Source organism: Chiloscyllium punctatum, chromosome 39, assembly GCF_047496795.1.
Source record: "Chiloscyllium punctatum isolate Juve2018m chromosome 39, sChiPun1.3, whole genome shotgun sequence".
NCBI lineage: Eukaryota > Metazoa > Chordata > Chondrichthyes > Orectolobiformes > Hemiscylliidae > Chiloscyllium > Chiloscyllium punctatum.
Window position 1 is genome coordinate 9,672,679 of NC_092777.1, and position 27,527 is coordinate 9,700,205.

The 27,527-nt window shown below is 41.8% G+C and overlaps 1 protein-coding gene across 1 annotated transcript; it reads left to right on the plus strand.

Moving 5' to 3' along the window:
- Nucleotides 1–532: 532 nt before the first annotated feature.
- LOC140463808 (uncharacterized) lies at nucleotides 533–27,527 on the plus strand. Its single transcript, XM_072558151.1, has 2 exons — nucleotides 533–923; nucleotides 21,623–27,527. The coding sequence occupies exons 1-2, from the start codon at nucleotides 671–673 to the stop codon at nucleotides 21,979–21,981; spliced, it is 612 nt and encodes a 203-aa protein (XP_072414252.1). The 5' UTR covers nucleotides 533–670; the 3' UTR covers nucleotides 21,982–27,527.

Genomic DNA, 27,527 nt, shown 5'->3' on the forward strand with positions numbered 1-27,527 from the left:
AAGTGTGGCTGATCTATAAAGCTGCAGCGTAATTTATCTACCCTTATACTCAATGCTCTTACCAATGAAGGTTAGAAATCACATGGCACCAGGTTATAGTCCAACAGGTTTATTTGGAACCACAAGCTTTCGGAGCGTTGCTCCTTCATCAGGTGAAGTGAAACACACAGGCACAGAACTTATAGGCAGAGAGATCAAAAGATCACAAAAATGGTCTGAGTAGAGTATCTACAGGCTGAATAATAAGGCTCTGCAGGTGATCAAAAGTGTCAGACAGTGAGTAAAGTGTCAACAGCTGAATAGCTTTAAACTATCTGACGAAAAGGTCTGACAGAAATGGAGCAGAAATGCAGATTAGCTTCGATCCAGAGAACCAGATTCATTCGTGCTTTGTTTTTCCTCAATTTGTAATTTCACTGAAAGGGTTAAACTCCGCTATTAGGCCAAATTGTTTTCACATCTGGTGAAATGACTACAAGCTGGGGATATGTTGCTGTTTATGCAGGATCACCTTTGCCAGGAGATTCCGAACATACCGCCAGCTCTGTCAGCGTCAGCTCTTGAGGGTGCTGGCAAAGTTGCATATTCACTTTTCCCACCTCCAAACCGCAGATGCACAGTAGCTTTGCCAGATGAGTAAACGCAGTGAGACAGAGCAGGCTCTACAAGAATGGCTCCGGCCTGTCTTTGGGGGCTGTACACCAGCTGGTTACTCTCCACTTCTTTCAGTTCACATGACATCAGCGCAGCTCCGATGGAATCGCCTCCCTGTCTCATTCAGAGTGAACTGCGCAGGTTCTCGGAAGCTCCTAAACGGCTTCCTCCGTCTAACGAGTGCATGTTAAACTGTACGGTGCTGACCTACATGAAAATCCTTCGGCAGCGGAAGAGAATGACCGTCCGTCTACACAATTCAGTGTCAGGTAAACAAGGGGAGGGCACATCTATCACACACAGACTGACACTCGACTAACAGACACACAGACACAACAGATACAAACAGAGGCTCATACCGTTACAGATACAGACTGACACCCACATGGATACACACAAACGGATACTCCCACAGACACACGCAGGCACATCACACACAAACTGACACCTCCACAATCACAGACATATACCCCTACAGATATGCACACAGATTAACACTCCCAGACATACAGAAATACACACAAGCATATAAAGCCACAATGCATGCAGTTACGTCACACATACTATCTCACAGGATTACAACTATCTCACAGGATTACAACTATCACAGTGCGCCCACAAGTGCACAGAGTCACAGCAGACGCATGCAGGGTCACAAAAGATGTGCATAGCCACAACACGCACACAAAAGTACGCAATATAATCCTTCTAATTGCGGAGACAGTCAGAGAACAGGAAACTATAGACCATGTAGTTTGATTCGATAAAGTGTGGTGCTGGAAAAGCACAGCAGGTCAGGCAGCATTGGAGGAGTAGGAGAGTCGATATTTCGGGCATGACACTTCATCAGGACTGCTCCTTGGATGCTGCCGGACCTGAACATAAAAAAGGAGAAAGTGAGGACTGCAGATGCTGAAGATCAGAGTCGAGAGTGTGGTGCTGAAAAAGCACAGCATGTCAAGCAAATCCGAAGAGCAGGAGAATCGTCATTTCAGGAATGAATAACCCTGATGAAAGGCTTATGCCCGAAACATCGATTCTCCTGCTCCTGGGATGCTCCCTGACCCGCTCTGCTTTTCTAGCACCACACTCTCGACTCTGAACATAGGAATTACAACACAGTACAGGCCCTCGATGTTGTGTCGACCTTTTATCCTACTCTAAGGTCAAACTAACCTACGTTTTAGTATCATCCATGTGCCTACCCAAGAGTGGCTTAACTGTCCCTAATATATCTGATTCAACTACCACTGCCAGGCAAAAGTGAGGACTGCAGATGCTGGAAACCAGAGTTTAGATCAGAGTGGTGCTGGAAAAGCACAGGTCAGGCAGCATCCGAGGAGCAGGAAAATCAATGTTTCGGGCAAAAGCTATTCCTGATGAAGGACTTTTCCCTGAAATGTTGATTTTTCTGCTGCTCGGATGCTGCCTGACCTGCTGTGCTTTTCCAGCACCACTCTGATCTAAACTCTATTACCACTGCTGGCAATACATTCCACACACCCACCACTCTGTGTAAAGAACCTACTTCTGACATCTCCCCTAATCCTTCCTCCAATCACCTTAAAATTATGCCCCCTCGTGATTGCCATTTCCCACCCAGGGAAAAAGTCTCTGGCTAGCCACTCTATCTATGCCTGTCATCTTGTACACCCCTAACAAGTCACCTCTCATCCTTCTTCACTCCAATGAGAAAAGCTCTAGCTCCCTCAACCTTTCTTCATAAGGCATGCATTCCAGTTCAGGCAGCATCCGGTAAAACCCATCTGCACTCCCTCCAAAGCTGCCACATCCTTTCTGAGGTAACCAGAACAATATTCCAAGTGTGGTCTAACCAGGTCTCTATAGAGTTGCAGCATAACCTCACAACTCTTAAACTCAATCCCTCTGCTAATGAAAGCCAACACACTCTATGCTTTCTTAACAGTCCTATCAACTGGGGTGGCAATTTTGACGGATCTATGGACATGGACCCCAAGATCCTTCTGTTCCTCCACACTGCCAAGAATCTTGCCTTTAACACTGTATTCTGCATTCAGATTTGACCTTCCAAAATGATGAAAGGTCCTAATGAAGGGTTATGCCTGAAATGTCAACTCTCCTGCTCCTCGGATGCTACCTGACCTGCTGTGCCTTTTTCCAGTGCCACACTTTATCAACTCTGACTCTCCAGCATCAGCCTCACTATTTCCTACCATGTACCTTGATGTTTGGCATAGGGAGGGTGTTGGAATTAATCATAAAGGAGGTTGTAAGGTTGTAACCTAGTAAGAGGTTGCTAGACTAAACGTATTTCCAATAGAGTTTCGAGGAGTGGCAGTGGGGAGGGGGGGAATGATTTGATTGAAGTGTCTAAGATCCTGAACAGTGTGGCAAGGTTGACATGGAAAAGACATTCTCTCTCGTGAAAGTGGTTGTAAAGAAGAAAGTCCTAGGTTGTCTAAACTCTCACAATAACTCAGATCTTTGAGTCCTGACAACATCCTTGTATTTCTTCGACACTTAATAAGGCAATCAGAAAGAGTCAGCATGACTTTGCAAAAGGGAATCCTATTTAATCAACTTATTGGAGTTGCACTTTGGACAATGAGGAGCTCATACTTAGACTTCCAGAAGGCCCCAGACAAGGCTCCATATAAAAGATTATTGCACAAAATAAGAACTCATGGTGTCGAGAGGAACACATTAGAATGGACCAAAGATTGCCTGGCAAAGAGTTTGCATAAATGGGCCTTTTTCTGACTGGCAGGATGTGATGAGTAGAGTCATACAAGGGTCAATACTAGTGCCCCATTTCTTTATAAGTTATAGAGGAGGGGCTTGAAGGCATGGTAGCAAGATTTGCAGATGATACTCAGTTAGGTTGGTAAGTTTGCTGTGAGGAGGACGTAAAGGAGGTTGCAGACAGGTACAGGTTAGGTTGAGTGAACGGAAAATGTCTGGTACTTGTAATGTGAGAGTGTTCATTTTGGCAAGACGAATAAACAAGATGAGTGTGAATTAAATGTGTAACTGACTTAAGAAGAAAGGTTGCTAGACTAAACGTATTTCCAATAGAGTTTAGAGGAGTGGCGGTGGGGAGGGGGGGGGGATGATTTGATTGAAGTGTCTAAGATCCTGAACAGTGTGGCAAGGTTGACATGGAAAAGACGTCTTCTCTCATGAAAGAATCTAGAATGAGGAAGCACTGTTTTAAAATTATGGGTTGCATTTCTAGGACAGTAATGAAGACTTTTTTTTCCTCATAGAGGGTTGTTTGACTTTGGAACTCTGCCCCTCTACTGCCCCCTGAGACAGAGTCATAGAGTCCTGTAGCATGGAGACAGACCCTTTGGTCCAAACTGGTCCATGCTGACCAAAATGTCTATCACACTAACCCCATTTCCCTGCATTTGGCCCATATCCTTCTAAAGCTTGTATATCCATGTGTTTGCCCAAATGCCTTTAAATGTTGTTAATGTACCTTCCTCAACCACTTCAGCTGGCAGCTCATTCGACATGCGTACCAACCTCTGTGTAAAAAAAGGTTGCCCCTCAGGTTCCCTTTTACTCTTTCCCCTCTTTCCTTGAGTCCCTGACCCTGGGAAAAAGACTGAGTGCATTCACCCTATCCATGCCTCTCATGATCTTATACACTTCTATAAGATCTCCCCTCAGTCTCCTACACTATAAAGAAGAAAGTCCTAGGTTGTCCAAACTCTCACAATAACTCAGATCTTTGAGTCCTGGCAACATCCTTGTATTTCTTCGACACTTAATAATATCCTACGGCAAAAGTGAGGACTGCGAATGCTGAAAACCAGAGTTTAGATTAGAGTGGTGCTGGGAAAACACAGCAGGTCAGGCAGCATCCAAGCAGCAGGAAAATTGACGTTTCGGGTAAAAGCCCTTTATCAGGAATCCTTCCAACATCCTTCCTATAGCAAGGTGGCCAAAACTAAACCCAATATTCCAAGTGTGGCCTTACCAATGTCCTATACAACTACACCATAACTTCCCAATTTCTACATTTAATGCCCTGACTGATGAAGGCCATTGGTGCCAAAAGCATTCTTCGCTGCCCTGTCTACCTGTGACTCCACTTTCAGAGAACCGTACACCTGAACTCCAAGGTCCCTCTGTTCCACTACACTCCTGAAGGCCCTACCCTTCACCATGAAACTCATACCTTGATTTGACTTTCCAAAACGCAAGATCTCACACTTATCTACATTAAACTCCATTTGCCATTTGTCGGCCCACCTCCCCAGCTGATTAAGGTCCTGCTACAATTTCTGATAACCTTCCTTATTGTCCATAGTACCGCCTGTTTAAATATTTTTAAAGAGTGGGGTAGATAAATTCTTGAGGTAATGGCATATAAGGTATTGGGTGGAAATGTGGATTTCGGCACACAAGCACTTCAGGCATGGTTGAACTGAACAGCAGATCAGGCTGAAAAAATGAACAGCCTATTTCTGCTTTCAGTTTATATTAAGGGGTATATGTACAGGTATCCCCCATTTTTCGAAAGCTTGCTTTATGCCACTCTGCTTTTACAAAATCTGTTTTCGCTAACCAAAATAAATCTGAAGAGGATTTTTGCTTTTATGAGAAAAGGTAAAATTTTTCCCATATAAATTAATGCTTTTTTGCTTTACGTCAATTCAGCGTATGGAAGGTTTCATAGGAACGCTCTTCTTTCGGATAGCGGGGAATACCTGCAATTGACTTTAATTTTCATTTAGACTGGATTAATTAAATTGGCAAGGGCAGTCTAATCTGTAGAAACTTGTGTAAATATTGTGGAGCAATGTCATGGAAACAAGAGGGGTGAGCACTTTTTTGATTTAGCATTGCACAATAATATATGAGCAGAAATTAGCCAAAAATATAAAAACTGATTGTAAGAGCTTCTCTATGTACGAAAGTAAATACTGGCCCCTTAAAAATGGTGAATTTATTGCAGGGAATATAGAAATTGCAGAGAAAATGACCAAATATTTGGGTCTGCCTTTACAATAAGATGGCACACTTCATTCAAGATATAGTGACTAAGTAGATAAGTGAAAGAAAATAATAGAAATTAATATAAACAGAGAAAAAGTACTGAAGAAATGTAACAGACTAAAATCTGACAAATCCCTGGGGCTTGATGGCCTATACCCTAGGGCAGTGTTTCCCAAATCTGTTATGATCGCAGTGAGACTTGAAAGTTGCTGCAATCTATCAGAGAGGACAGCAAGAGCAAAGCCAGAGGGGGATGAGCCATTACTACCTCCAAGCTGTGACCCTTCTTGAGATCCTGAACCTTAGATTGGGAAAACCTGCCCAAGGGTTCTTAAGGCTACAGAAATAATGAACATATTAGCTATGATTTTCCAAAATTCCTTAGATTCAGGAATGGTACCATCAGATTAAAATTTGGGAAATGTTACACAGCTTTTCAAGAGAGCAGGGAGAAAGAAAAGTGCAAACTACAGGCCAGTTAGCCTAACATCAATTGTTGGGAAATTCCCGTGCCTATGATTAAGGAAGTCTTAACAGTACATTTAGATAAGCATAGTGTGATTAGAACAAATCAACATGGTTTTACTAGATATGAGCTAAAATGGGAGGCTGGACAAACTCGAGTTGTTTTCCCCGGAGTGTTGGAGACTGAGAGGAGACCTGTTAGAAGTTCATAAAATTATGAGAGGTGTAGATAGATGCAGAATCAGAATAATTTTCCCAGAGATGAAGTGTCTAATAATGGTGGACCTACATTAAAGTAAGAAGGGGAAGTTCAAAATTAATTTGGTATCATGTTTGGTGCAACATCATAAGCCAAAGGACTTGTTCCTGTGACTATAAAACATAGGAGTGGAAGTAAGGCCATTCGACCCATCGAGTCACTCTGCCATTTAATCATGGCTGATGGGCATTTGATCTCCATCTACCCGCACTCTCCCTTAATTCGGCGTATCTACTTATTTCACTTATCTACTTAGTCACTATATCTTGAATGAAGTGTGCCATCTTATTGTAGCCCTTAATTCCATACGAGATCAAGAATCTATCAATCTCTGCCTTGAAGTCATTTAACATCCCAGCCCCCACCATTCTCTAACTGAAGAAATGTCTCCTTATTTCTATTCTAAATTGACCCCCTCTAATTTTAAGGCTGTCCCCATGGGTCCTAGTCTCCCGGCCTGACGGAAACAAATTCCCAGCATCCACCCTTGCATTATCTTGTTTCTATTAGATCTCCCCTCAACCTTCTAAACACTAATGAATACAATCCCAGGATCCTCAGCCGTTCATCATATGTTAGGCCTATCATTCCAGGGATCATCCGTGTAAATCTCTGCTGGACACGCTCCAGTGTCAGCATGTCCTTCCTGAAGTGTGGGGCCCAAAATTGGACACAGTATTCTAAGTAGAGCCTAACTAGAGCTTTATGAGTCTCAGAAGCATGTTGCTGCTTTTATATTCCAACCCTCTTGAGATAAATGACAACATTACATTTGCTTTCTTAATAACGGACTCAACCTGCACGTTAACCTTTAGGGAATCCTGGACTAGCATTCCCAGACTCCTTTGTACTTTGACTTTATGAATTTTCTCACCACTTAGAAAATAGTCCATGCCAATATTCTTTTTTACAAAGTGCAAGACATCGCATTTGTTCACGTCGAATTTAATCAGCCATTTTCTGGACCACTCTCCTAAACTGTCTAAATCATCCTGCAGCCTCCACACCACCTCATTACTACCTGTCTGTCCACCTAATTTTGTATAATCAGCAGACTTCACCAGAATGCCCCCAGTACTTTCATCCAGATCATTAATATGTAAAGTGAACAGATGCAGCCCTGACACTGAACCCTACAGGACACCACTTGTCACTAGCTGCCATTCTGAAAATTAACCTCTTATCCCAACTCTCTGCCTTCTGTCAGACAGCCAATCCTCAATCCACGGCAGTTGCTCACCTTGAACACCATGGGCCCTCACCTTAATCAGCAATCTCCTGTGAGGCACCTTATCAAAGGCATTTTGGAAGTCTAGATAGGTAACATCCACTGGGTTTCCCTAGTCTAACCTACTTGTTACCTCATCAAAGAATTCTAACAGGTTTGTCAGTCACAACGTCCCCTTACTAAATCCATGCTGACTTGTTCTAATCTGACCCTGCACTTTCAAGAATTTAGAAATCCAATCCTTAACAATGGATTCTAGGATTTTACCAAGAACTGAGGTTAAGCTAATCGGCCTATAATTTTCCATCTTTTGTCTTGATCCTTTCTTGAATAAGGGGTTTACAATATGAGAATTTTGTGTCATCTGGGATTTTCCCTGACTCCAACGAGCTTTGGTGGGCAGCCTGGTGGCACAGTGGTTAGCACTGCTGCCTCACAGTGCTAGAGACCCGGGTTCAATTCCCACCTCAGGCGACTGACTGTGTGGAGTTTGCACATTCTCCCTGGGTCTGCGTGGGTTTCCTCCGGGTGCTCCGGTTTCCTCCCACAGTCCAAAAATGTGCAGGTTAGGTGAATTGGCCACGCTAAATTGCCCGTAGCATTAGGTGCAGGGGTAAATGTAGGGGAATGGGTCTGGGTGGGTGCGCTTCAGCGGGTCGATGTGGACTTGTTGGGCCAAACAGCCTGTTTCCACATTGTAAGTAATCTAATCTAATCTTTGAACGCCTTCACTATTTCCTCAGCCATGTCCCTCAGAACTCTAGGATGTAGCTCTAGATGGGGCCAGGAGATTTATCAATTTTTAGACCTTTTAGCTTTACTAGCACCTTCTCTTTTGTAATGGCTACCATTCTCCACTCTGCCTCCGACTCTCCTTAATTGTTGGGATAAAACAATGTTGTGCTGTGCTGTTCTGCGTTCTGATAAAAATCTCTTTTGACAAACTTGATGGTGGTTTTCTAAGAGCTAAATGGTAAAGCAGATCTAGAATATAATAACAATTATATATTATTATGTAGAATGTAACATAATATATAATAATTTCTAAAAGACATTCAATATGGTGCTACACAAAAGGTTAAGAGGCAAGATGGAGTTGAAGTAAGATATTAGATTAGATTAGATTCCCTACAGTGTTGTAACAGGCTATTTGGCCCAACCAGTCCACACCGACCCTCCGAAGAGTAACCCACCCAGACCCATTTCTCTTTGACTAATCCACCTAACACTATGGGCAATTTACCATGGCCAATTCAACTGACCAGCACATCTTTGCATTGTGGGAGGAAACCGGAGCACCCGGAGGAAACCCACGCAGACATGGGGAGAACGTGCAAACTCCACACAGACAGTCGCCCAAGGCTGGAATCGAACCTGACACCCTGGTGCTGTGAGGCAGCAGTGCTAACCACTGAGCCGCCCTGGATAGCATGGATAGAAGATTAATCAATGGACAGGAAGCAGGAAGTAACCATAACGGGCATCATTAGGTTGGCAGGCAGTGAATAGTGGACTGCTGCAAGAATCAGTGCTGGAGTACCAGCTATTTCTAATCTACATTAATGGCTGAGACAGAGAATAATCTATCCGTACTTAATGATATAAAGTGAGGAGGAAAAGTAAGCTATGGGAAGCACCAAAAGGTATATCTTTACGTTAAATAAGTAGACAGCAAGATAACAAGTGGACGATCATGTCAGAAAGTGTGATGTTGTATGTTTTGGTGCACAAAAAAAAGTCAGTGTGCGGGTCAGGATTCAAAGAATAATTTTTGTTACAGAGTTTTAGAGAGGCTACACCTTGGCAGTTTTGGTCTCGACGCCAAGATATACTTGCATTGCATGCAGTACAATGAAAGTTCAATAAATTGGTCCTTGGTGTAAATGGGTTGTCCTACGTTGAGAGCTGAGCAAATTGGATCTATAGTCTTTGCAGTTCAGTAGAATGAGGGGCGATTTCATTGAGATTTACATTGTTCTGAAGGGGCTTGTCAAGAAAAACACTGGGAGATTAGTTTGTCTGTCCAGTGGAAACAAAAGGAGGATGGCACGGTCTTATGGTAAGGGTCAATCATTTATGGCTGGGATGGAGAGAAATTATTTCACTCAAATGTTGGAATTCCCTGCTCCAGAGGTCTATGGAGTCTCCATCACCTCAACACATTGAAGATTGGGACAGACATTACTTTTGGTCTTTCAGAGAATTGAGGGATATGAGGAGGAGGCAGAAAAGTGAAGTCGAAATCCAAGGTCAGCCATGATGGTAGTGAATTGTGAAGCTGGCTAGATAATTTGTGGGCAGCACGGTGGCACAGTGGTTAGCACTGCTGCCTCACAGCGCCAGAGACCCGGGTTCAATTCCCGCCTCAGGCGACTGACTGTGTGGAGTTTGCGCGTTCTCCCCGTGTTTGCGTGGGTTTCCTCCGGGTGCTCCAGTTTCCTCCCACAGTCCAAAGATGTGCAGGTCAGGTGAATTGGCCATGCTAAATTGCCCGTAGTGTTAGGTAAGGGGTAGATGTAGATGTAGGGGTATGGGTGGGTTACGCTTCGGCGGGGCGGTGTGGACTTGTTGGGCCGAAGGGCCTGTTTCCACACTGTAAGTAATCTAATCTAATCTAATCTAATTTATAGAGTCTATCTCAACTCCTTTTTCTTGTTTCTTGTCTAGCCAATCATCCACATACCCATCTCATCCATCTGTCACCCTACCTACCTTTTCATTCACCACCTGCCAATCTACCCAACCACCTGCTGTCCCACCCATTCAGTCACTCATTTATTTATTCACTAATATTTGTGCTTTTTTTTAAATTGACCTTCAGCCAACTAATGCCATCCTATACAATGTTTCCACATCCCCTTCCAACCCTTATTGCTCCAGCCCTACAATGAACCTCTTCAAAGGCTTATATGCTCCATATTTCTGAATAAGTTGGCGAGAATGCAGAACAGCATTGGAGTGGGCAACATTCGAGGGAAGCAGCAATCTGATGAAAATTGCTTTCCCATGTTTGTACTTATTGAATTCGTGATGAATGAGAAGGAATCGTATTGAAATATGTAAGATTTGAATGGTAGATTCAAAGAGATCCCCTTGTGGGAGAATGGAGGACGTTAAACTCAGAGTAAGATGTCACCCATTTAAGAGAGAAAAAAGGTGGAACACATTCTCCCACAGAGTTGTTATTTTTGGAATACTTTACTGCAGAGGACTGTCATTATGTATATTCAAGGCTGAGATAGACTGATTTTTAATCATAAAGGGAGTCAAGAGAGTAGAAAAGGCATAAAGTAAAGTTAAGGATTATGTGGTCACCCATGATCTCATTGAATAGCAGTGCACACTCAATGGGCTGAATAGTCTATATCTGCTCCTGAATCTCATGATCTTAAAATCTGGTCCTGTGTGTGTGTTTTCACAGTCAAAGCTGCAAATTACACACCACATACAGAAAGTAAGTTTGATGCTAAAAAAGAAAAGAAATTCAGGTAATTAATGTCAGTCTTGAAAAATTATTTTAGAAATTCAAGGAAATGATGTAGAGTCATGGAGTTGTACAGCACAGAAACAAATGCTTTGTCCAACTTGTCCATGCTGACCAGATATCCTAACTTAATCTAATAACATTTGCCAGTATTTGGCCTATATCCCTATAAACCCCTCCCATTCATGAACCCATCCAAATACCTTTTAAATATAATTGTACCACTTCCTTTGAAACTCATTCCATACACACACCACCCTTTGCATGAAAAAGTTGCCCCTTAGGTCCCTTTTAAATCTTTCTCCTCTCATCTTAAACCTATGCCCCCTAGTTTTGGACTCCCCCTATCCTGGATATTCACCCTATCCATGCCCCTCATGATTTTATAAACTTCTAAAAGGTCAGCCCTCAGTCTCCAAAACCTCAAAGAAAACAGTCCCAGCCTATTTAGCCTCTCTCTATAGCTCAAACCCTCCAACCCCGACAACACCCTTGCAAATCTTTTCTGCACCCTTTCAAGTTTCATAACATCTTTCCTATATCAGGGAGAATTGAATGCAGTATTCCAAAAGTGGCCTAACCAATGTCCTGTACTGTCTACCTGTGACTCCACCTATGTTAGCAAGTTAGTTGGAGAACTGTACTCAAGAAACTCAAACGTGACAAATCTCCAGGACCTGATGGTCCATATTCTAGGCTTCCAAAAGAGGTCACCACAACAACATCCTGGTTATGATTTTCCAAAATTCCCTGTTTTGTTTTATTCAGCCACGGAATGTGGGTATTGCTGGCTGTGCCATCATTATTTCCCCAGAGGGCAGTTGAGAGTTAACCACATTGCTATGCGCCTGGAGTCACGTGGGCCAGACTAGGTAAGGTTGGCAGATTTCATTCCGAAAAGATCTTTCGTAAACCAGATGGGGTTTTTACAACAATCGATAATGGATATATGATCACCATTAAGCAAGCTTTTAATTAAATTCAAATTTCACCATCTGCCATGTTAGGATCTGAACCCATGCCCACAGAACATTAAACTAGTAATCCAGAACTCTGGTCTAATGACCATATAATTGCATCACCCCCTTCCCTGAATGAATCTGGCATGGCCCCGGCAGATTGGAAGTTAGCAAATATAAAATCTCTATTCAGGAAAGGAAGGAAGAAAGAATACAAGGACTACAACTCATTTACCCAATGTTAAGTGTTAATGCTTAAGTGGAAAATGTAATTAGTATGATCAGAGGCAGAGCTGTTTCAAATTGGCAGGCTGTAACCTGTGGAATACCATAAGGATCAGTGCTGAGGTCTCAGCTATTTAGCTTATTTTAAAGACAAAGAGACAGAGAGTAACACGTCCCGGTTTGCTGACAACAAAAAGGTATGTGAGAATGCAAATTGTGAATACGATACAAAAGGACTGAAAAGTCATACAGACAGGTTAAGTGAATGGGCAACAGCATGGCAGATGGTATATTGTTTGAGAAAGCATGAGGCTATACATTTTGGTCAGATGTTGAGTGACATGTTTGTGCTTGTACAAAGAACACAAAAAATTAGCATGCAGGTGCCAAGGCCTTTACTGCAATGGGTTGGAGTAGAGTCATAGAAATGTATAGTACGGAAACAGACCCTTCGGTCCAACCCATCCATGCCGACCAGATATCCCAAACCAATCTAGTCCCATCTGAGTACAGGAGTAAGGAAATTTTGCTGCTGTTGTACAGGACTTTGGTGAAACCATATTTGGAACACTGTGTGCAATTTAGACCTCCATATTTAATGAAAGTATAATTTTCATTGGAGGTAATTGGACATGATATAGAGTAGGTTCCCTGTGATGAAGGTGCAGTCCTATGATGAGAAGCTCAGTAAACTGGATTTATAATCTCTGGAATGTAGGAGAATGAGAGTCATCTCACTGAAATGTGCAAGGTTCTGAATGGATTAAATTGTATCCAAAGGATGAGGAATCCTTGAGTTTGCAGTGTCAGGATAAGAGGCCAATTAGTTAGGACTAAGATAAGGAGAAATGATCTCACTCAAAGGATTGGGAATCTTTGAAATTCTCTGCTCCAGAGGACTCTGTTTGCTCCCTAATTAAGTACATTTGAGGCTGAAATGGACTTTTGGAGTTTGGAGGAATCAAAGAACATGTGGAGTTGGTGGTAAAGTGGAGTTAAAATTCAAAATCTACCATAATCACATTCATAGAACATAGAAAAGTACAGCACAAAACAGGACCTTCGGCCCACAATGTTGTACCGAGAATTAATCCTTATGTAAAATTAAATAACCTAATCTACACTCCTGTCAATTCACTGCTGACCATGTGCATGCCCAGCAGTCCCTTAAATATCCCTAATGAATCTACTTCCACCACCACCACTGGCAATGCATTTCATGCATTCACAACTCTCTGCATAAAGAACCTTCCTCTGACATCTCCTCTATAGTTTTTTCCTAATATCTTAAGACTATGACCCCCCTCGTGCCAAGTAGTCCTGCCCTAGGGAAAAGTCTCTGGCTATTGACTCCATCCATGCCTCTCATTACCTTGTAAAGCTCGATCAGGTCACCTCTCTTCCTCCTCCTCTACAGAGGAACGACCAAACTTAGTCAACCTCTCTTCATAAGGCAAGCCCTCCAGTTCAGGTAGAATCCTGGTAAACCTTCTTTGCACTCTCTCCAAAGCCTCTATATCTTTCCTATAGTAGGGATAAATATACATAGTCTATTCCCTGGGGTGGGGGAGTCCAGAACTAGAGGGCATACGTTTAGGGTGAGAGGGAAAAGATATAAAAGAGACTCAAGTGGGCAACGTTTTCATGCAGAAGGTGATACGTGTATGGAATGAGCTGCCAGAGGACATGGTGGAGGTTAGTACAATTGCAACATTTAAAAGGCATCTGGATGGGTATATGAATAGGAAGGGTTGGGAGGGATATGGGGCAGGTGCTGGCAGGTGGGACTAGATTGGTTTGGAATATCTAGTTGACATGGACAAGTTGGACCGAAGGGTCTGTTTCTATGCTCGACATCTCTATGACGCTAATTGTCGTAAAAATCCATCTGGTTTACTAATTTCTTTTTAAGGAAGGAAATCCACTACCCTTACCTGGTCTGGCAATTCCATATCCATAGTGATGTGAATAACTCTTAATTCCCTTCTGGGCATCAGTGACAAGCAATAGCAAAGTAGCAATGTACACATTCCATGAATGACTAAGAAAAAATATTCTTGTAGAGAACCAGCACAGACATGTCAAGCTGAATGGTGTCCTTCTATGCTGTAACCATTTTAATGATTCAATGAAAGGGTTTCATTTTATGATTGTATAAAATGCAAATGCTGATGTTCAGAGCAACATGGATTATAGGTGTATTTGTGACAGGAACTTAACATGCAGGCACAATAAACGATTAGGAAAACAAATGGTATGTTAACTATTATTATAAGGATAATGAATACAGGAGGAAGATGTCCTTCTTTAATAAGGAAAGGCTTAGTGGGACCAGACCTGGAGCACTGTGTTGAGTTTTTGTCTGCACAGTGAAAGAAAAAAAGACTTGCAATTGAGGCAGTACAGCAAAGTTTCACTAGACTGATTGCAGGAATGAAAAGGTGCCCCGTGAGAGTCTGAGTAAATTGGGCTCACACTTGTGATTTGGACCAGGCCAGATACCCTCAAAATATTTTAAGACCTTAACTTTTTCTTATTTTAAAGGCAGATGTGAAGTGGATATTCCAGGTGTGATGCAGCTCGTCGAACCCCTCGGCTTTAAGCAAAGCATAAATTATTTAAACACGACAGCTGAAACTCGAACAAAAGAAAATGGAATTTAGAGTAACTTAGCTGTTGGAAAATGTAATCAAACCGATACTACATAGAACATAGAACAATACAGCACAGAACAGGCCCTTCGGCCCACGATGTTGTGCCGAACATTTGTCCTAGCTTAAGCACCCATCCATGTACTTATCCAATTGCCGCTTAAAGGTCGCCAATGATTCTGACTCTGCCACTCCCACAGGCAGTGCATTCCATGCCCCCACTACTCTCTGGGTAAAGAACCTACCCCTAATATCCCCCCTATACCTTCCACCCTTCACCTTAAATTTATGTCCCCTTGGAACACTCTGTTGTACGCGGGGAAAAAGTTTCTGAATATCTACTCTATCTATTCCTCTGATCATCTTATAAACCTCTATCAAGTCACCCCTTATCCTTCGCCGTTCCAATGAGAAAAGGCCGAGAACTCTCAACTTATCCTCGTACGACCTATTCTCCATTCCAGGCAACATCCTGGTAAATCTTCTCTGCACCCTGTCCAAAGCTTCCACATCTTTCCTAAAGTGAGGCGACCAGAACTGCACACAGTACTCCAAATGTGGCCTAACCAAGGTCCTGTACAGCTGCAACATCACTTCACGACTCTTGAATTCAATCCCTCTGCTAATGAACGCTAATACACCATAGGCCTTCTTACAAGCTCTATCCACCTGAGTGGCAACTTTCAAAGATCTATGAGCATAGACCCCAAGATCCCTCTGCTCCTCCACCTTACTAAGAACCCTACCGTTAACCCTGTATTGTGCATTCTTATTTGTCCTTCCAAAATGGACAACCTCACACTTGGCAGGGTTGAACTCCATCTGCCACTCCTCAGCCCAGCTCTGCATCATATCTAAGTCTCTTTGCAGCCGACAACAGCCCTCCTCACTATCCATAACTCCACCAATCTTTGTATCATCTGCAAATTTACTGACCCACCCTTCGACTCCCTCTTCCAAGTCATTAATAGAAATTACAAACAGCAGAGGACCCAGAACTGATCACTGCGGAACTCCACTTGTAACTGGGCTCCAGGCTGAATATTTACCATCTACCACCACTCTCTGACTTCGACCGGTTAGCCAGTTTTCTATCCAACTAGCCAAATTTCCCTCTATCCCATGCCTCCTGACTTTCCGCATAAGCCTACCATGGGGAACCTTATCAAATGCCTTACTAAAATCCATGTACACTACATCCACTGCTCTACCCTCATCCACATGCTTGGTCACCTCCTCAAAGACTTCAATAAGACTTGTAAGGCAAGACCTACTCTTCACAAATCCGTGCTGGCTGTCCCTAATCAAGCAGTGTCTTTCCAGATACTCGTAAATCCTATCCCTCAGTACCCTTTCCATTACTTTGCCTACCACAGAAGTTAGACTAACTGGCCTGGAATTCCCGGGGTTATCCCTATTCCCTTTTTTGAACAGGGGCACAACATTCGCCACTCTCCAGTCCCCTGGTACCACCCCGTTGACAGTGAAGACGAAAAGATCATTGCCAACGGCTCTGCAATTTCCTCTCTTGCTTCCCACATAATCCTAGGATATATCCCGTCAGGCCCAGGGGGACTTGTCTATCCTCAAGTTGTTCAAAATGCCCAACACATCTTCCTTCCTAACTTACCAGTCCGTTTCACACTCTCCTCTTCTACAATACGGTCCCTCTCGTTTGTAAATACTGAAGAAAAGTACTCATTCAAGACCTCTCCTATCTCTTCCGACTCAATACACAGTCTCCCACTACTGTCCTTGATCTTGTCCTCGTTCTCGTCATTCTCATGTTTCTCACATACGCATAAAATGCCTTGGGGTTATCTTTGATCCTATCCGCCAAAGACTTTTCCTGTCCTCTCTTAGCTCTCCTAATCCCTTTCTTCAGCTCCCTCCTGGCTATCCTGTATCCCTCCAATGCTCTGTCTGAACCTTGTTTCCTCAACCTTATGTAAGCCTCCTTCTTCCTCTTTACAAGACATTCAACCTCCCTCGTCAACCAAGGTTCCCTCACACGACCATCTCTTTCCTGCCTGATAGGTACATCCACATCAAGGACACGTCGTATCTGTTCCTTGAAAAAGTTCCACATTTCCACGACATCCTTCCCTGACAGCCTATGCTCCTAACTTATGCTCCTCAGATCCTGTCTTACAGCATCGTATTTACCCTTCCCCCAATTGTAAAACCTACCCTGTTGCACGCACCTATCTCTCTCCATAACCAAGGTGAAAGTCACAGAATTGTGGTCACCATCACCAAAATGTTCACCCACTAACAAGTCCATCACTTGTCCCGGTTCGTTACCAAGTACCAAATCCAATATGGCCTCCCCTCTGGTCAGACAATCTACAAACTGAGTTAGAAAAGCTTCCTCGACACACTGCACAAACACCGCCCCATCTAATCTACTTGATCTAAAGAGCGTCCAATCAATATTTGGGAAGTTGAAATCGCCCATGACTACTACTCTGTGGCTTCTGCACCTTTCCAAAACCTGTTTCCCAATCTGTTTCTCCACATCTCTGCTGCTATTGGGGGGGCCTATAGTAAACACCCAACAAGGTGACTGCTCCTTTCCTATTTCTGACTTCAGCCCATACTACCTCCAAAGGCAGATCCCCCTCGAACTGCCTTTCTGCAGCCGTTATACCATTTCTAATTAGCAACGCCACCACCCCCCCTCCTTTTTTACCACCCTCCCTAATCTTACTGAAACATCTGTAACCAGGAACCTCCAACAACCATTCATGTCCCTCTTCTATCCATGTTTCCGTGATGGCCACAACATCGTAGCCCCAGGTACCGATCCACGCCTTAAGTTCATCCACCTTATTTCTGATACTCCTTGCGTTGAAGTAAACACACTTGAACCCATCTCGGTGTCCGCAAATATTCCCTGTCAGAAATTTAACTAAGGAACTGTTCCAATCCAGTAATATCCCATAAACACACCCCTTGGCAAAAAAGATAAATTGAAACACTGATTCTTACAGGCAGGAGTGAACAACAACCAAAGAGATTTCAGGGAAAAAGTCAGTCAGGAATGATTACTGAAGCTGCAACCTTCCTGGATTCTCAACATGTTTTCAAGATGCCGGTGTTGGACTGGGGTGTACAAAGTTAAAAATCACACAACACTAGGTTATAGTCCAACAGGTTTAATTAGAAGCACTAGTTTTCAGAGCGCTGCTCTTTAATCAGGTGGTTGTATCAGGTAACAACCACCTGATGAAGGAGCAGCGATCTGAAAGCTAGTGCTTCCAATTAAGCCTATTGGACTATAACCTAGTGTTGTGTGATTTTTAACTTTCTGGACTCTAGCATCATGTGACTGCCACGGCTAAACCAAACTAGGAAGAACCTGAACTGGGAGAACCGGCTATGCCCCTGCTATTGTTAAACGAGGCTCTTTCTAGACTCCTTGGCACCTCTGCCTTTATGAGCACTTTAAAAAAACCCAAGGATAAAATAACTTTGTTAAAGTGACAGTATCATCACACTTGCTACAATTTACAGAACTGAGAGATGATCTGATTGAAACACAGAAGATTCTGAATGGGTCTGAAATGATCTAAAACATTAGGATAAGGGGATGATTTTTTAAGATAAAAATGAGAAGAATAATTCAAAGGGTGGTGAATCTTCATAATCCTCTACTCCAGGAGATTATGAATGTTCCATTATTAAATATATTTAAGGTTGATAGAGGCAAATATCTAAACTGTCACGAATTCAAGTGAGGCAGGAAGTGGTTGGAAATTGGAGTTGAAACTTAAGATCACATTAAGTGATCGTGTATGCTGCTCCTGTGCTTTGTATAAGTGAAAAGTTTTATAATTCTGAAAGGTTCTGACAAAATGGATATAGTAATTCGTACTTGTGGAGAAGAACAGTTCTAAACACCATCAAAATAACCACCAAGAAATCCAATAGGGAATGAAGGTTGATAAGAACGTGGAACTTGAAATCATGGGTCATAGTTAAAGTGAATTGTGTAAGATCGTTTAAGAAGGAGCTAAACAAGCATATGAGAAATAAGGGTCATAATTTAGGTGAGTAATGTTTGGAGGCTTGGGCAGAGCACAGACACAAACATAGAGGGGTGAGATAATATAGTCTGCTTCTGTGCTGTGTAATATCATGTAAACTCCGAAACAACCCCATTCCATGCAGCCACTACCACCCCCCAACACACACACACACAAAAACTCACGTAGGTAGTTAGAACCATGTGCTACAGGCACAGCCATATACCCGAAAAACCATGCATTCCCAGGCACTCATTGCTATATACAGAACAACATCAGTTAACTGAATTTCAGATTATCCAAACAAGATTTCAAGGTCCCAGTATGGCTTCTTTGTTCACAATCAGCTCAGTTATCCAAACAAAATATTTCCCGCCTGTCTCGTTCGGGTAATCGAGGTTGTTCTGTATACCCAGTGTAGAAAACAAGAACTTAGTAGCTCACTATTGTTTTTACATTTGATCATGAGATGGAGTCATCACTGCCTGGGCCAACCTTTATTGCCCATTCCTCATTGCCCAGAGAGTGGTAAGAGTGAACCACATTGATATGGGTTTAGTATTACATGTAGGCCAGAAAAGGTAAGGACAGCAGATTCCTTTCCCTAACGGTTATCAGTGAACCAATTTATGACAATTGACAGTCATTACATGATCACCTTGAGGCCAACTTTTTATTCTAGACTTTTATTGAGTTCAGATTTCACCATTCACCATGGTTGGATTTGAATCCATATCCGAAGAACATTAATTTAGCGTTCTCGATTGCTAGATCAGTTATATCAGCACTGCACAATCACCTCCCATTACTAACCTCAGCTGAAGCCAATGACAACTTTATTCAATGACCTCTCTGTATCTTCTGGTATCCTCTGAGCATTGTCCATGTTGGTAGTAATGAAAATGATAGACAACCCTGCTCCTACCCAGGCAGAAAGAAGAACATTTAGCTGAGCGCACCTTCATGGTTGACCACTCTACAAAACTAGTGGCAACCGTCTGTAGTGAAACAGAAAATGCTATAACTCAAGAATCCAACATAACCATTAGCATGTATAATGACACTCCAGAGCAAACTGAAGTGAGGGGTCTGGCTAGCTCAGTTGGTTGAACAGCTGGTTTGCAATGCAGAGTAATACTAATAGCATGTGTTCAATTTCCACACTGGATGAGTTTACCATGAAGGATTCTCCTTCTTAATCTCTTTCCTTGCCTGAGGTGTGATGATACTCAGGTTAAACCACAACCAGATGTCTCTCCGAAATGACAGTACACTCCTGTGGTCTCGTGGAACTATAGTGACTTTAGTTTTAACCTTTAAAGCTATCTGAATCCTTACTTTAAGCCAATACACCAGGTGGTAGCAGAATTATACGGTAACAACATAAAACAATGCAAATATAGCAATGTACATTGATTTTTTTTTAATCCCTGTTTATTGTATACATTTTCATTTGTGATGAACAATGGCACAAGCGACAAATGGCAAGAAGGGTTGAAAGCTGGCAGTTCAAAATCTACACATGCATATTTTACTACTCTCTCAGTGATTGCACTTCACAAGTAATCTATCAGAATGTCAGAAACATGGATGTTAATTTGCATAGAGCAAGCTCCCACACATGGCAATATATTTTTTGTGATGTTAGCTGAGCAATAGCTAGACCTGAATGATATTCAGGTTTGGGCTGACAATGTGGTGAGTAACATTCACACCACACAAGTGGCAGGCAATGGCCATCTCTAATAAGAAACATTCTAAACTTAGTACCTTGGCATTCATTGCCAATACCATTGCCGAATCCCCCACCATCAACATCCTGGGAATTACCATTGACTAAAAACAGAACTGGATATATATTCATGGCTGCAACAACAGGTCAAAGGTTAGGAACATTCAATAAGTAACTCACCACCTGACTCCCAAAGTTTGCCCAACTTCTACAAGGCATAAATTAAAATGTGATGGAATACTCTCCACTTGCTTGGATTAGTGCAGCTCCAACAACAGTCAAGAAGCTTGACACTATCCAGGATAAAGCAGGCTGCTTGATTGGCACCACATCCACAAACATTCACTGCCTCCACCACAGATGCTCAGTAGCAGCAGTGTGTTCCATCTACAAGCAGAAATGATGCTCTGCAGAAATTCACCAAGACTCCTGAGATAGCATCTTCCAAACCTGCAATCACAATAATGTAAAGGACAAGGGCAGGTTTACATGGTAACACCACAATCTGCAAACTCCCTCATTCCCCTAAGTTACCCACCACTCTAACTTGGAAATATTTCACCAACCCTTCATTGTTGCTGGGTCAAAATCCAGGAATTCCCTTCTTAACAGCATTATGGGTGTAGTTACACCAAATAGACTGCCATGTTTTCACGAGGCAGCTCACCACCACCTTGGAAAGGCAATTAAGAACGGACAATAAATGACAGCATTTATTGACAGCAAAGACTACACGCCCCAAATGAATAGAAAAAGATAAATATTGGCCAGGACACTAGAGTGAAATGCCCTTCTGTTGTACAAATAGGACCACAGGATGTTCACCTGAGATGGCAGAGTCTTGGAAGTTAGGACCTCAGCTTAATGTCTCATTTGAAAGACAGCACCTCCTATTAAGCTTAAATTTAATCATTGTAACAAAATTCCAATTTTTTCTTGTCTCAACAGCTAGTGAGAATGAATACTGCTGGCCTTCCTACTTGCGTTGCCGGAATGGAGAGCAGCTGGACAAAGCCTTTGTATTCTTAGACACCAACAAAGAAAAACAGAATGTGTCTGTTAGTTATATTCTTAATTCTGTGATGGCTATGTCAGCCCAGAGTGTACACACGACCCCACAGGTTACCAACTCAATAATGAGTGAACAGTGTGGCATCACGTTTGATATGACTAACCTTTTCAAAGCCACAGTCAGTACATTCTGTGTGCAGGTCACCTGCCAGGACAATACTTCGATATCATGTGATTCGCTAAACAACACTCTTAAGTGCCCACCATTCTTGGCGACAGTATGGTCCAGGACCTAATAACCTTTCTTTGAAGGGCACTGGACATAGAGTTCACAGTGAATTAACTATGAAGCATTTTTTCCAAACGTTTTTGGAATGGGGTTTAATTAAAGACTATAATTGGACAGACATTAGAACTGTGAAGTGGTTCTCAGAAATATTGGAGACCCCATGTTTTCTAGAGTTTTTTTTATATGTCTCTGTTTTACGTCAGTGTGAGAGTTCAGCATAAGAACATAAGAAATAGGAGCATGAAAAGGATATTTGGCCCCTAAATCTACTCCGCCATTCAGTAAGATCATGGCTGATTGTAGCCATGACTGCACTTTCCTGTCTCAATTCCCTTTAAAATCATAACAAACGGCATCAGATCTGAATGCCACTGAGTGTCAAGCCAAACAGCCAATGCAAGATGTTATTGAAATAAGGTTGCCAACCCTTCCCAAATTGTCCTAGCGTCTTCTGGACTTAAAAATTAATTTACTGGGTATGCATACCCAGAGAGAAAAATGGTGAGGGTATATTAAAAAAAATTGGAGTTGACAGTGTGTTGCTGGAAAAGCACAGCAGCTTTCTGAGGAGCAGGAAAATCGACGTTTCGGGCTGGAGCCCTTCATCAAGAATGAGGAAGCCTGCTGTGTTTTTTCCAGCAACCCACTCAACTCTGATCTTCAGCATCTGCAGACCTCACTGTCTCCAAACAAAATTGGAACTGGGTCCAAAAGGGCATCAGCAAAAATGATTCAATTAGGCAGCTCAGAGTTTGGTCTCATTATGCTGGTGCTCCTGGAATGGATATGCCATGAGCATGGATGCAGGGCCATAATACGTAGAAGTTCTTGCATTGAAAACTTCTAGGAATACATGCTACCATGGGTGGCAACCAACATCAAGTGCTACATGGTTCCTACTGCACAATTTATTTCTTTTCACAAATTGTTCAGTCCATGCTCTGTTCAGAAACATTTGAGATCTCAGAGTCACACAGTTTGGAAACAGACCCTTAGGTCCAACCAGTCCATGCCGAAAATATTCCCAAATTAAAGTAGTCTGCACTTGGCCCCTATCCCTCCAGACCTTTCCTATTCATGAACTTATCCAATTTAAAATGGATAATGGCAGTTCATTCAACACACAAACCACTGTATAAAAAAAGTTGCCCCTCGTGTCCTTTTCACCTTAAAAATATGCCCCATAGTTTTGAACTCCCCTAGGGAAAAGGCCCTTGTCATTCACCTTATCTATGCTCCTCGTTACTTTTTAAACCTTCATGAGGTCACCCCTCAACCTCCTATGCTCCAGTTAAAAAAAAGTCCCAGTCTTTTCAGACTATTTTATATCTCAAACCTTCTATTCGCAGCAACATCCTGATAAAGCTCTTCTGAACCCTCTTCAGTTTAATAATATTCTTTCTATAACAGGGTGACCAGAACTGCACATAGTACTCTAGAAGCAGCCTCACCTATGTCTTTTACAACCTCGACATAACATCCCAACTCTTATACTCAAAGGTCTGAGCAATGAAGGCAAGCATACTAAATGCCTTCTTAACCACCCTGTCTACCTGTGATGCAAATTTCAAAGCATTATGTACCTAAACCCCTGGGTCTCTGTTCTACAATACCCAGGGCAATACCATCAATTGTATAAGTCCTGTTCTTGTTTGTATTACCAAAATGCAAAACTTCACATTTATCCAAATTAAACTCTATCTGCCATTCCTCAGCCCATTTACCCAATTGAACCATATCTCTTTGTAATCTTAGGATACCTTCTTCACTACCCACTATGCCACCAATTTTGGTGTCATCTGCAAATGTACTGACCATGCTTCCTTATTCTCATCCAAATCATTTATATAAATAATAGAACAGGAGTGGACCCAGTACTGATCCCTGTGGAACACTGATCACAGGTCTCTAGCCTGAAAAGCAACACTCTACCACCACCCTGTCTCCTACCACAAAACCAATTTTGTATTCAATTGGCAAGTTCACCCTGAATCCCATGTGATGTAAATTTACTAATTGGTCTACCATGTGGAACCTTGTCAAAGAATTTACTAAATTACAAGTAAACAATGTCTACCAATCTGCTCTCAACCTTATTTCATTAAAAAATGTCAAAATGTGCATCTTTGGGGTATCATTCCTGACCAATCCTATTTGTATGTTGCATTATTGATATTATACACAAAGTCAATTGTAATATATGAGAGAATCGTGGGGATTGGAACTTCAAATGATCTTACTTTATGCGTGGTACTTAGTATAAATACAATAACATTAAATATTTGCTCTTCCCAGTGCATTAGTCATTCACAATAACAGCACAATCTCAAATAAAGCTGTGCAAAGTTAGAGTAATTCATAAATAATTCATAAAAATGCCAAGTATACCTAGGATCTTGTGACTACATTCTGTTTCGAACTACATTCAAAACAGAAGAACTAAAAATAAAAATCTTTGATCGTGGGAAGACATTTAACTTGGACCTGTTCCACCATTCAAATAGATCATGGCTCAATCAGTCTCTTTAGTTTTTTTTAAGAGGAGAGAATTCAGGTATCTATTGCATTTTAAGTGAGAAAGTGCTCCTTGCCATCAACCTGAACAGCTTAGCTATAATAGAAAGATTGTTCATTTATTCTGGACTCCCCATCAAAGGTAATAATTCACTCTGTCTATCAAACTATTTGGTAATTTTAAACTTAGCAATTATATCTCCCTGTAATCTTTGATAGTCATGGAAATACAGACCTGATCTGTAATCTGACCTCACTACTGTACTCCATGACTGTTTATTTCCTGAAATTCTATGCACAAACTTAAGTACCTACTTTGGTGGGATCCAACCTGAGATTTATAACTTCTAGACCTTTGTCTTCAGTCAACCAGAGATAAAGGACAGCATTCCATTAGCCATTTTAAATATACTTCGTATTTACATCACCAGTGATGTCTGTCTAAAAACTCCATTAGACGATAAGATGTAGGAGTAGAAGTAACTATTCTGCTCATCAATGAGATCATGGCTGATACGATAATCCTCAACTTTACTTTGCTGCCTTTCCCTATAATCCTCAATTCCCTTACTGATTAAAAGTGTCAACCTCAGCTTAATGACCAAGTCTCTGCAGTAAGGAGTTCCAAATTCACTACCTCAGAAGAAATTTCTGATCTTGGTCTTAACTGGGGTGAACCCTTATGCTGTCCTAAACTCTGCCACAAGGGGAAATAATCTCTCTGCATCCCCTCTGTCATGCCCCCAAGAATCTTATGTTTCAATGAAATCACCTCATTCTTTTAAATTCTAATGAGTGCAGGTCCAACCTACTCAATTTCTCCTGAAGAAAATCTCTTCAGGCCCAGAGTCAACCCAGTGATTTTTTTTCTGGGTTCCCTCAAATGCTTCCTTACATAAAGGGACAAAAATTATTTACAGTATTCTCTGCGTGTCAGACTAGTGTATAGAATTATCAAGAATTCCATATTTTGATGTATCATTCCCTTTGAATTATAGGCCAACATTACATTTGTGTTCCTTCTTATGCACTGAACTTGAATGGTAGCCTTTTGTAATTTATGTACCCAGGATCCTCAGATCCCCCAGTTCTGCAATCTTCAATAAATAATATTCGGCTCATGTATTCTCCTTGCCAATATACTTAGCATCACATTTTCTCACATTATATTCCATCTGCAAACTTTCAGACCACGCACTGACCCTCTGTCAATCCGTCATCCTCACCACTTGCTATCTATTTTTGTGTCATCTGCATAGTTGTCTCTAGTACATTCAATTCCTTCATCCAGGTCATCAATATATTGTAGATATTTGTGCTGCCAGCACTGATCCCTATAGCATCTCACTAAATAGAGGCTGCCATCCTGAAAATCTGCCAACCCGACTGTGTCTTCTATGAGTTAGCCAATCCTCTATCCATGCTAATATACAACCCTCAACATCACATGCTTTTATTAAGTAGCCTTATGTGTAGTACTTTATCAAATGGCTTTTGGAAATTCAAGTATATTAGACCTGCTAGTTCTTCTTTATCACCATGGCAAATTATAAATTAGACCTGCTAACTGGAAGATACACTTATTAGTCCAAGGCCTGTCCTTTCTCTGCCCTCTAGTTCTCTCTGGGTCTTGTCATTTACTTACTTAAGACTCCGACTTCATTCTTGAAGTCCTGGCTGGGACGATGGACAGCAAGATTTTGCTCCCAATTTCTTTCACTGTAGCCCAGATCCTGGTCTTGGTCTTGAAAGCCCTCTTTAAATATAATTCCATCAGGTTTTCTTTGACCAGGCCTGTCTTCAGGGCTGGTGATTGTAAATCTGCCACTTGCAGGCAGGTGAAATACTGCCAGCCTCAGTCATCTGTTTGTCACAATGTCCTGTAGGTCTATCTGATCAGTCCTGCATTGTATTTCTTCATTGGTGATATCGATATTATCCCTCCCAGTGATGCCCAGGATTTTTTGTAGATGATATTAGATTAGATTCTCTACATTATGGAAACAGGCCTTTCAGCCCAACAAGTGCACACCAATCCTCCAAAGAAAAACCCACCCAGACCCATTTCCCTCTGACTAATGCATCTAACACTATGAGCAATTTAGCATGGCCAATCCAGCTAACCTGCACATCTATGGATTGTGGGAGGAAACCGGAGTACCCGGGGGAAACCCACGCAGACACGGGGAGAATGTTTAAACTCCACACTAACAGTCGCCCGAGGTTGCAATCGAACCTGGGTCCCTGGCACAGTGAGGCAGCAGCACTAACCACTGAGCCACCGCGCCACCCCTTTTTTTTTTAAGAGGAAGGCATTATATTTTACCCTCTTTAACTAAATTCAATCCAACACTGCTTTTTTATAATAATTTTTTCACTTCATTTTATACATCTGTTCAAGATTAAACATGGCACAAAATGTTTGCACTGCCAGCAAAACACAAATCCTCCAAACAAATGAAAGAAGTCAATACCTACCTGCTGCTCCATGGTCATTCTCCTGTGAAGTTCTATGTCAAGCTAATTGAACTCCCAGCAAGCAGCTTCATCCAGAATATTTGAAGATTCAGTGTAGTTGCCAATTGAAGTTGGTTATGACTCAATCCTTCATTGGAACAGATACCACACGTAGCAAACCAAGTGTGCTGTGATAAGTGGTAATATACACTGAAAATATTAATACTTCATTTTTGTACCTTAAAGAAATGTATTTTCATAGATTCATGAGAATCAGTTCCCTTTTGTCATGAATTAAAGGTGTAATATAATTCATGTTTGCGTGAATGAAAGTAATAATTTGACTACCTAGTTTATTGTAATTCCTTCAGGACACAAAACCTAGTCTGTAATCCAATCTATTGTTCACTTGTCTATTTGCGTACAGACTGATACTTTCGTTTTCTGAGATGAATGGGAGAGTGCTGTAATTTAAGCTCTTAAAATTGTTTGGACGTTATTAAATATTGAGAAAAAGGTCTCCCATGCCTGTTTTTGTTCCAAGGAATTCTGTGTCTCAAAACTGTCACAATATTAAATATA